The 12,131-nt window shown below is 43.8% G+C and overlaps 1 protein-coding gene across 1 annotated transcript; it reads left to right on the top strand.

The window, feature by feature from the left end:
* The first annotated feature begins 834 nt into the window (after positions 1-834).
* LOC133887272 (small ribosomal subunit protein uS15y-like) lies at positions 835-4,557 on the top strand. Its single transcript, XM_062327211.1, has 5 exons — positions 835-846; positions 998-1,066; positions 1,171-1,309; positions 1,387-1,478; positions 4,468-4,557. Exons 1-5 carry the CDS (start codon positions 835-837, stop codon positions 4,555-4,557), a joined length of 402 nt encoding a protein of 133 aa, XP_062183195.1.
* Positions 4,558-12,131: the final 7,574 nt, after the last annotated feature.

The following is a 12,131-nucleotide window of genomic DNA, read 5'->3' as shown; positions in this document are numbered from 1 at the left end:
CCTCTGGGGTACTTAGTTTAAAAAGTAAAGGAGGGAATAATATTAATCGAGAAGAGCAAGGGTTAGGATTAAACGGTGTAATGGTTTTGTCATGACACCCTATGTACGCCCAATGTGTAAAGTGTACGGTATCGATGGGTACCACCAAAGGGAAGTTTATGTCTTGTGGGTAAAGTGTACAAACTCTACAAAGTAATAAATCTATTCGAATAGCCAAGCTCGCAGTCATGAGCACCTTAGGAATGGCTACATGGTTTAGATTATTTGTTTTGGGATGTCGGGCTACACTTGTAGGCACTAGTGTAAGTATTGTGTATGTCTAGATGGACAAACGATCTTCATGGTATGTGGTAGACATGAAGCTATTGTTGTTCATTTATTTGCTTTGTTATTTGCTTTATGCTCTTTAAAATTTACGTTGCGAATCTATTATTATGAGTACCTTTCAAATTGTCACTACATTTATGCAAAAGCTATATATGTTGGCCATCCTTCAATTCAACCTTCATTTATTATATCATTGCAATACATATTCCTGAAATTGGTTATTCAGAAATAATGCCAGGAAATCATGAAAATGATGACACCAAGTCTTTCTAGGATTCAACTCCCAGTCGGCTGCTTGTGGGCAGGTTTGAGGCACATCCGCTGGATATTTGAATTTATTTTGTTGTATGTTTCTACTACGTATTCTTTTATATTGTAGACCGGTTGGTCCTAATATTGTAAATTTAACCTAATTACATATATTCACCTTGTAAAATGTATGGATGTAATATTACTGTTGTAACCATGTGTACTTATTACTGATCATGGGATAAGTACAGTGGAAACATGGAGTTTCGAGTAATCTAATTACCCGGGGTGTTACAGCCACCATGAGGCGTATGCATATCCATGGGTAACCCTCGCTCCTCTGTTCTTCGAGCTCTTGCCCTCTAGTCTAGTGAATTCTTTGCATGTTAATGGTGGTTGCTCAGCTCCGTGACGTGGGAAGGGTATCTTGTCATCGACACTGCCATACAAGAGGACTCCCTCGGCCTGGCTCAAGACCGCCGCCCCCGATGTGAGTACTGAGCATTGCCTTTGCTTCGCCCTCTTTGGATTCTATTTGGGCGCCGTTTGATTTGATGTTGTTGGTTGATGGATGCTCTTGTTCTGCGTTGGTAGGTGGATGATATGATTATGAAGGCTGCAAAGAAGGGTCAGATGCCATCGCATACCGGTGTCCTACTTCGTGACCAACACGGTATCCCACTCGTCAAGAGCATTACTGGTAGCAAGATCCTCCGCATCCTCAAGGCACATGGTGAGAACGAGGTCTCCATTGGTAGGTTTGTGCATGTGTGGCATGTCGTGCATTGATGTGTGAACGTGTTTGTGTAGGGCTGGCGCTGGAGATCCCAGAGGACTTGCCCTTCCTGATCAAGAAGGTGGTGGCGATAAGGAAGCATCTGGAGAGGATCAGGAAGGACAATGTGAGGAACCGTCCAAACAAAATTCTAATTAATCATCAAGAGAATCATTATCCATAATCACAACCTCGACGATTAGTTAGAATACCATCCTGGTAGTCTCAGCATGTGTTTTATACCCAAGATCGAAACACATACTTTTCCAACATAAGCAATCATAACCAAACTTAATAAAGAGTGAGTAATTCAATCATATTATAAGTTCTTAACCATTTACAACTTAATAATTTACAGCAAAAGAGATCTAGAAGGATATTAAAACTGATCAACTCCTAGCCAAAAGAGAAACTGCGCGACAGAAACAAAAGCTAAAGACAACAAAAGATGGGTGAAGCCATATGCCCTTAGGTTTCACCCCAAAAACGTGACCTCCAAGTAGTTGCCTACTCATTTCCACGGCTAGCATTGGCGGGCATGAAGTAGCCAAACACTGCATCTTCCTCACCTGCAAAACCTGTTGAGCAGCTGAGTACGAAGGTACTCGCAAGACTTAAGCCGTATAGAACACGTATAAATAGCTCGACTCCAAGGATTATGCATTGGACCATTAACAAGGAAAAATACCCCAAGGTTAGGGAAAACATATACGCCCGCAACCTAGACACATATGTGTGAGCATCTAAACATAACCAACAACAATACAAACATACCCTGCAATAACCAGTTGTACATAAAAGTAACAGGAACCATCATGAACATATATGTAACACGAACCATCTCCACCATGACCAATATAACCAACCACAATCCACAACTCATGACTCTATGATGGTGCGTATGGATAGAAGGCATGCTCATGACCAAGAGCACGACAGTTTAAACTATTTTTACACCCTGCAGGGGATACTCCTTTACCCATCCGACACGGGGACCAATCGGCTCGTGCCACCCACTAAAGTGCACATAGGAGGTACTCATGACAACTTTTTCCAATAAGCCCCAACTATTTGGATCGTGCATCGCTCAGTGCAGGGATATCTAGAACTACTCCTGGAGAAAATTAGATACCCATACAAGCCCGCCCCATCACACCGTCGATGTTCAGACCCAAATGATCACAACTACAAAGGTATTCAGCTCGCCTTACCATTAGATCAGCATGTGGTGAGTACGGTAAGTGCTAAAGCCAACAGTGGCCAATGCTCGATGCTTAAACGATGCAAAGCGGTCAACGATATCCAGGTTCCTCTCCCAAACTGTCCTGAGGACTCCTCCTGGGCATAAAACACCCCTAACACTGCCCACATCTCACCTCATACTCACCACTCCTCCAACCATCTCAATATTATAAAAGTATTCGTAAACCATAAGTGAATCCTATGCTTGCGAACAACGGCATCACCGTCGCTCGACTTCTATCAAGGACCTATGCATTGCTAAGCATGTCGAACAACTCTTAAGCTAAACATCAACAACATTACCGAGGCGACAAGGATGAGGATAAACAACAACTCAATGTAGAGGATATGCAATTCAACATAGGTTCTACCCGAATAAGCCCGACACTTGACTCGCTAAACATGCAACATACATAAGCATAATTTACCAATTTTAGACTTCATTCAATTGAACAAAGAGTGCAATATGCTTAGATGCTTGCCTTGCTACTCTATCAGTTACCTGCTACTACCCGCACAGAACTCACAGAAGTGCGGTAGACTGGCGTCATCTTCGCTTGCTTGAACTGCCAGATCGATGCTCTCTAAAAGAAACATGGGTGCAATGCATAAATAAATGAACAATACAAAAAGGATGCAATGTGCATGCTCAAGTAATAGTAGAGTACTATGACTCGAAAACATTTGCAAAGGATCGCTAAAGGATTAGGATTTCAAAGTTTGAAACCCCGGATAATCTAATATAGCCTCACCTTAGCCTTCACAGGCTAACGGTCAGACCAGCCTTGGGGTGGCGGTCAGACCGGCGGCCAGCAGAGAGTTTTGGCCTCTGGCAGTCTAACCGTAGGCATGGTGGCAATCAAACCGGCCACCAACGGTCAGACCGGCCCAAGTGGTGGCCAGACTCTTGTATAAGTTTTCAACTCAGATTCTTCGGTCCCCAACTGGCGGTCAGACCAACCCTAGCAACGGTCAAACTGCCAAACCTTACCAACAGCACCTTTGCGGGGTCGTCGGCGAGGATTCCGGTGAGACCTTCGGCAACGAAGGGTACCAAAATGCTCTATGGTACTAGTGGAGTATTTCTAAAGGGATTTGGACATCATTCACTGAGCTAAACTCAAGATACCCCATGGATTTGATCTAGGCTAGGTTAAATTTTGGTCTAAACGACACGAGGGTCGAATCGAGCTCAGAAACAACGAGGAAACGGTAGAGGATAGCTCACCTCAGCTTACGGAAGCTTTCTATTGGATTGGAATGCTTCGGGGAGGCTTCGAGTCACAGATCAGCTCCAAGAGTGGTGATGAATCTTGCGGTTGATGAACAGGTCTCCGGCGAGGGAGAAGAGGAGGAAAACTTGAGGAAGTCCTCAGGGAAGCTCGTGGGAGTTCCCACCTCCGATCTTCGGCTTTCGAACGCGATTAGTAGAGCTCTCTTTCTCTCTCTAGGGTCGGGTGGAGAGAGGGAGAGTGAGAGAAAAGTGAGAGGAGAGAGCTAAAGGAAGTGGTCGATCCACTTAACCCGAGCCTCTGTGTGCTCGCGGTCAGACTGTGAGCTCAGATGGTCAGACCGCGAGAAATCCATGTAGTAGCCCACATGGCATTGCACCTGGTGGTCAGACCGTGGGTGACACCGGTCAGACCGCGAGGGGGTTCTTTTGCTAAAAATTTTCTAAGTCTTCCCTCATCATCCTCCTACCATTCTTTTCCTTCTCCAAGGCATGTAGGGATTCTTTAAAGTGCTCTAAACCATTTCTAAGGTGTTTGAGATCTGTTTAACCAGTTTTTGATAGACAAACATGTGCAAGCACATGCGATAACAATTATACATGTCTAATTACGTAATTAGTATTTTGGGACATGACAGACAAGGACACCAAATTTAGGCTCATTCTTGTTGAGAGCAAGATCCACCGGCTTGCCTGCTACTACAAGCACACCAAGAAGCTCCCGCCCACGTAGAAGTAGTAAGGACTCGAGCCCATTCATGTCTTCTTTAGTTGTCAATGCCTTGGAATTGTAACTCTGGAAATCTTCAGCTTAGTCAGTTAACTTGTAGTGTGAATCGGTTAACTTGGTAACTGTTATGTCTAACCTTAGCAAGTTATATGTGTGTCAGTTGCTAATTAGGAGTTTTATATTGACTTGTTCTTGATTAGTTGTATGCGAAATTCTATGACCTGCTATAAGTGTTGTTGAAGCAGCGCACTTCAGCAAATGTTTTAGATGGCTAGCCAGGCATGTTGAGTGTGTCCTTATGCTGTTTTGGAGTGAAGATTTAGACAATTGTATTGTCCAGGATACTGGTATCCTTAGCATTAATGTTGAATACCTAAACATTAACAATAAAAACCAAGTTTATTTTCTTTGAAATGTAAGGCTGCAACGACTAACATGGCATTTTTCTATGCATGGAAGATAACTAAAGTCTATCTTTGCTACTTTTGTAGTTGTGAAATATTTAATTCCTAGAGAGAAATGTTAGATTGAGTAAAGACAAATGTTCTTGAACAAACCATTTGTTGACCTACATTTCACTTGTAGCTTGTGCCTTAGTAGCATAAACATGTTACACTTATGTACTTTTTCGAAGCTTTTAGGTTAGCAGGATTTAAATCTTTTTGGCTACATTTTGTTTTCATATTCTAAATGTACATGTAACCATATATCTGGGATGCTTTCTTATTCCTATTTAATATATATAAGTTATTAAATATGATTGATTTAGTTATCCTTTTGTTTGTTTAGTTAGTACAGATTGATTCCTTCTCATACTGAATGGCATATGTATTTTCTACTTGCACTACAATTATGTCCTGAAGCTGCATTCTTATGGCTGACAATGAATTTCTAGTGGTGTATATATGCTTTCCCTGAACTAATCAGTTGATGCTTCATCTACCAGATCACTGGGAGTGGAGAGAACATGCTGCTAAGAGCTGGAACTAAATTGCACTTTGTATCTTTGAACAATGAGTGAATCGAATGATTACACTTATGTGCATTGAGGATAGGAAGCAGACGACTTCAGGAGGATTTGCATATCCAATTTTCAGTTTGTAGTTTGAATAGAGCTTGTCATTTTCAGTTTGTAATTGTAGTTTGCATACATACCATCACTGTGTATGTATGTTGTACCTGGATAGAATAGAGGAAGAATAAAACAATTTTCAATTTGCATTTTTTTGTTTTTTAAACATACATTAGTGACGGGTCTAAACTCGACCCGCCACTGATGTTCAATTATCAGTGATGATCGGGTCTAGGCCCATCATTGATGTTTGTCACTAGTGACAGATCTAGATCCAAACCCATCACTGATATGTATATGTCACTGATATAAGTCTATATCGGAGTGACGAGTATTTTATTCATCACTAATGAAAGTTATCACCAATTATTAATGATATTTTCTGAGGTGGTGAGAAAAATCCTTCTGAGATCAATCGAACTACTTGAATATCGTATGCTATGCATGCAGATGCAGGCGCTCCAGAATTGAAACAGACTGTGCAACATGCAGGCACGAGGATTTTACAATTGAATGCTCTCGCGCGGTGTAACATAATTAACGAACCGTTCGTGTGGATCCTGCAAAACCCACTGGCGTGCACATGCAAGAGCTTCTCAAAATGGCGCCACGCATATGCATGCATGCCTTGCTTAAGCGGAGCACGAGTTAAGGTAGCTGCTTGAATCGAGAGTAAAACTTGTGTTGAGAGAATGAACAATCGATTTCCTTCGATTGATAAGTGGGTGTTTATATACAAAATAAATAGGTGCCCTTGGGAAGACACCATCTCCCTATGGGTCCCAAACATGCAACCGCCATCGGCGGTTTTGTAGAGATGAGCAATTCGTAACAATAGCATTGAGAGTGAGGGCATACGCACATACATACATAGTGACCACTGAAATTTAATGTGAGAGTCAACTCCAATCAGCTGTGGATCCAGCAGGGACTGCGTGGGCTTAAGTCCCCTACTGGCTGCTGCTTTCCATTGGATAGAAGGGAGTTAGGAGGTAAAGAAAGAGAAAGAAGAAGAGAGACATGAGATAGAGAGAAAGAAGAGAGTAAGCTTCCTATGATTTGCGTCTGATCCGTCACTGACTCAGGCCCCGTTTGGTTGCAAGAAACGTTTCAGATTCTCTGGTGATTCTCTAGAATCCCTGCCAAACGCACTAAAACGTGAAACGTTTCACCTTGAATCACCTGAAACGTTTCTCATTTTTAACACTACGAGGAGAATCACCTAAAATGGTGTTTCACCCGTTTCTAGAATCACTCAGGTCATTTTTCTTCAAGAATCCGAATCCAGAATCCCTGCCAAACGTTTTCAGAAAATTGAAGGTGATTCACCGGAGAAACGTTTTCAGGAAGAATCTGAAACCGAAACGTTTCTAGGAGAATCTGGAGCCCTGCCAAACGAGCCCTCAAACACAGCACTGCCTCGAAATGAGATGCGGCAGTCAAGTTCAAAAAAAAAAAAATGGAGACGTTTAGGCCAGCTGTGTCGTACGGGCTATGGGCTAGTGGTATTCTTTGCTGCGGGAGAAGCCCTGTAGACGCTAGTCGGCAAGGCCCTTTTTCCTCAGTGTCCTGCGGTCATCTGCCGCCTTGAATCATGAGTTTTTTATATATATTTTTTCTATTAAATATTTAAATAAATAGATTCTTAATGGTAAGATTTGCAGAGATAAAATACCTACTGCTCTCTGAAAGGGCTTGCCACGGTGGCACCATCACCCCTTACCATCCTCTCAGAAGGCGGGTGGGGCACACTCCAACGCCCACCGCCCTAACTGCCCTCTCAGAGACCTTACACGTACATGGGTCATCTACACCCATATACTATCCGGCACCATGTTGCGTCAACTACGGAGGCCTACTAGAGCTATTGGGATGAGAACACTGCATTAACGGTATGTGTAATTAATATCTCGTTTATTTATCATATTATCCCATAAGAACGACTATAAACTGGAATTCTCATTTCATATTTATTTCAACAGGCCGATATCATTTACGATATCCATAGGGACGCGGCTGGAACCATAGACTGCCTCAGGCAAGGGGTGCACCTTAGTTCGGCGAATGTAGCGGGTTTTCGAAAAAAACCACGTGGGCCCTGAAGCTTACCTCTTGCCGATCCACCGCAAACATCCCTGGTGCTCCTACCATGTCAAGTGGGGTCCACACAGAGTCATCCAGGAGGTCTGATGTGCAACGCCATCCACTAGGACTGACACCCACATGACCACCTGGACCACGCCCTCCATGCCTGGACACAATAGGCACGTATTTTTCATATGTACGGCGATTAGAGATATTCTTTTGTTACTGATGCATTAATTTCAAACAAAGACCATGCACATGCACAGTGCCGATACCCTCACCACTGATACCCTCACCACTGCTACCTACATACATCTCGACACTGCTACCTAGACCATGCACAGTGCTGATACCCTCACCGCTTGCAGGCCTCTCAGGTAATAGGTGACAATAAATTGCCATATTCAATATATTCAATAGTATATCTAATATATTCTGCAGATTACTACGGTGATGAAGCCGGGTCATCTTCATCTGCACCTCGACCGGTAGCACATGCACCGTTCGGAGCTCCACCATTCGTACCCTACTACGACACTCACGCCTGCATACCATACAGGTATAATATTACATTTTATACTAATACTTTTATTTGCATATTTACCGTATCTAATAAATTCATCTGTTTGTAGGCCCCTCAAGTGAGTACACATGGACGATGGCGAAACCTTCGCAGTCATCATACCCGAGTCAAGAGGATGAGCCTGGGTCAGACCCCCCGTTCGACCTCGTGAGGGACTTCTTCGGGGCCACACTGGACTACGACCTCATCGCGCAGTCTTAGCTGCCCAGTGCTTCACTTCAGATGCAGCACACCCAGGAGGAGGCCTCGTCACCTTTGATCCCTACTAGGCCTACCAGGCAGGTTGGTCCAACGGACGCCCTGACCTACTCTAGGGGCCACGTGATGGCGAACCAGCAGCAGCGGCTCCAGGACCATGATGGTGGGAATGGCCGACAATAGCAGGGGAGGCGGAAGTAGGATTGTACCTTTGCTTTTGTAACTTATATATCTGTTTCATGATGCATCTTCGATTAGCGAACTAGTCTTTCATATTCGGACGTGTCTACTTTCTATGGTCTACTTACCATGTCATAACTGCATTTCTTAATCCAACGTGACTGCATGCTAGTTGCATTTCTTAGTCCATGTGACCACACACTACTTTCTATCGTCCTTGGCTTTGTATGAACCGTTCACGACAGAGCTAGAAAAGCATTTCTTACAAAGCTACTTATACACGAAGTGACCACACGACACCTCTGTCGGGAGTCTAGCTTTAGACACGAAGTGACCATATGACTCAGCTTTAACCATGAAATGACAACACATCTGTCTTGACGTAATCTTTAGACACGAAGTGACCACACAACTCAACTCTAAAAATGAAATAACAACATCTCTATCCTGACGCAGACTGTAGACAAGAAGTGACCATACGGGAGAGCTTTAACCATAAATTAAATGACAACACATCTATCTTGATGCATGGAATCTCTGCCCAGCATTAATGCCATAACTTTTCCATTCTTTAACATGGAATGCAATGCTCCAGCCCCCCGCCAAGCCTATACACTCAGTCCATGCACCAACCCTCAGCCATCATAAATAACCCCACCTTCATCCACGGATAGACCACTCATTCCTCAGCTCTCTCAACTACAATGTCTTCCTCAGCTCCACCAAGCCCACCCAAGAAACATGGGGGGATTTTCATCTCCCACGGGGTTGAACCACCGATGTGCTTCTGTGACAACATTTGTAGGCTTCGCGAGTCTCAAGACATCTCCTACACCTATGGCCTACGCTTCTTCATGTATGCTAACTACCAATACGACAAGCCTCAATGTAGATCGTATGAGTACCCACCGGTATAGCGACATAGATCAGTCATGTGGCACTTCCCACATCTTGTTCCCGATTTCACGCACTGCTTTACTAATCTCACATCTTGTTTTATTTATCCAGTCTCCTCCACCTATCTGTGACATCATTGAATGACTTGGCATAGAGCAAAATGAAGACCAGAAGTGGTGGGTCGACATGAGCATGCGGTGGAGGAGGGAAGCGTACGCACGTCTGGAGTACGAGCAACAATAGGAGGAACTATGGCTGAAGCGGCAGGAAGAGGAGCGCATGAGGAAGGCAGCGCAAGACCATAACGCGACTCAAGCACGTGAAGCTGAGACGGAAAGGAAGCGGGAGAGGGCAAGGAAGCAGGAGAGGGCCCATCACGCTAAGGTGGCTAGCCCTGATGCCCTAAGAAAGGGTAAATATCCTAGTTGCACTCAGTAGAGAGCATCTAATATAACCCAGCATATTTTCGCTCCCTAAGACATGTTAGGATTAGTAGCAGCACGCTATTAGATTGGTTTTTAGATGTACCGTACATGCCACCATTTTTTGTCATTGTGTCTTTATGATTATGGTCCTATGTAATGTTTGTCACCGTATATCACATATAATGTTTGTCACCGTATGTAACCTCCATGCCGAGTAATGTGCTATGAGTGCTTCACATCTACAATTATTAAAAAAATTAGATTTTGTATCCTCCCAACAATACATCACTAAAAAAGTTACTGATACATCAAATACATTAACAAATATCGACAAATTTATAACAATCCATAATTTCCAAAAAGTAACTACTTTGTGATGCTGTTTTGGCCACTTTTTGACCGTTTCGATCCAAAATTTTCAAAATATCAACAACTAACATTTTTTCACCGAGCAAATGTGCACTATTTTTCAAATTACGTATACAAACGTTAAATTAAAAAAACAAATTTCCCCACCGCCCGTTGGTAGGGTGGTTAGGACTACTCACCCTCCTAGTGAGCGGGCAGGGGCTACCTGCCCTCCCAGTGAGCGGGTAGGGGCTACCCGCCCTCTCAGAGGGCGGTTAGGCTCCACCCGTCCTCTGAGAGGGCGGAAAGGTGTGGTGATACCACCGTGACATCCTTACCACCCTCTGACTGGGTTGCAGCCATTTCAGAGGGCGGTTTGTGTCTATTTCTACGAATCTTGCAATCAGGAGTCTATTTATTTAAATATTTAATAGAAAAAATATAAAAATAAAAAACTCTTGAATCGTCACTAATCCTAGCATGCAATTTCCTTCATGGGTAGCTCTTGCTGTAGTTCTCCTTGCGGCCTTATCCCACAATCACTATTACAGAACAGGCTATAAGTAGCGTCTCATCAGTGTCGGTTGTGCGAAAATCACGACTAAAAATGTAGCAGTGCTGGTTCTAAATCTCCCACGCGCGAAAAATGATTGAGGCGCTACGAACTGTCACTGATATGGACTATCAGTGCCGGTTGTAACTCCCAACCGACACTAAAACGTAGCCGGATCCAAATTACCCTTCAATACAATTTATCATGATCAGTCCTCAGGTCCACAACCTTATCTCTTCCTGAGCTCTCCCGTTCACACCACACAAGAATCTTATCTCTTCCCCAACCAGTGCTCTCTCTCTCCCAACCTCCGAACGCGCTCGCAGGAGGGGCACATGGTGAGGGTGGTGGGCGGGGGCATGTGTATGTAGAGGTGCGGCGAGACAAGCTTGAGTGCGCGGAGCTCCTGCACCTCCTTCTGTAGCCGCCAGGTGGGCCCGACCACTGTCGAAGAGGCATCCATGGAGCACAACAAGAGCTTCATCAAGGCCCTGCAGATGAGGTGCCCCTTCCTTATGCTGTTTCTTTGCTTCTTTCGTGGATCCGGCGTGTTCTTGGGGGTCCAAATTATTGTTTCAATGTTCTTGACGATGGTGATGTGTTCGTGCAGGAGCTCAAGAACCTGCGGCCGCAACTCTACTGGGCCTCGGAGTACTGCGAGAAGTCCTACCTCCACAGCAAGCAGAAGCAAATGTGTTCTTGGGGGTCCGGATTGTTGTTTCGATTTGTTCGATTGATTGTGAGATGAATCTTGTGTGAAAAAACATCATCAAAATGAATCTTGTGTGAAAGAATAGCAGTGAAATCTTGTTTGTGATTACCATCAATGTGTGTAATCTTGTTTGTGATTACGTGTTATGATTTTGTAATCTTGTGTGAAAGAAAAGCAGCGAAATCTTGTTTGTAATGTGTGTCAAATCGTGGGTGAGGCAGCTGCATCGGACGCCACTTTTTGTTTTGCCCTGGAATACGTATCACTACCAGTTGGATCCTAAATCAGCACTAATGCTAATTTATAATACCGGTTCAATACCCGACACTGATAGTCTGTGTCGAGTAATCAGTGTCGGATCCAAAACCGACACTGATAAGATTTTAAAACCAACACTGTTCATATGTTTTGTAGTATGTTTTGTAGTAAGGAATGCTTATGCGTGACCATAGGGCCCTATGGACGAGTCTTATTTCCACATTGCTGGTGCCTAAATCGAGATCAAGTTCCATCACCAAACAGCA

This window comes from Phragmites australis, chromosome 12, assembly GCF_958298935.1.
Source record: "Phragmites australis chromosome 12, lpPhrAust1.1, whole genome shotgun sequence".
Taxonomy (NCBI): Eukaryota; Viridiplantae; Streptophyta; class Magnoliopsida; order Poales; family Poaceae; genus Phragmites; species Phragmites australis.
The sequence above is the reverse complement of the archived record's forward strand: the minus strand, read 5'-3'. Positions and strand labels throughout refer to the sequence as shown.

Excerpts from the sequence above, each read along its gene's own strand:
- LOC133887272 (XM_062327211.1), top strand. Across the intron at positions 1,067-1,170 it reads TCAAGACCGCCGCCCCCGAT|GTGGATGATATGATTATGAA; the intron begins GTGAGTACTGAG and ends CTGCGTTGGTAG. Across the intron at positions 1,310-1,386 it reads CCGCATCCTCAAGGCACATG|GGCTGGCGCTGGAGATCCCA; the intron begins GTGAGAACGAGG and ends GTGTTTGTGTAG.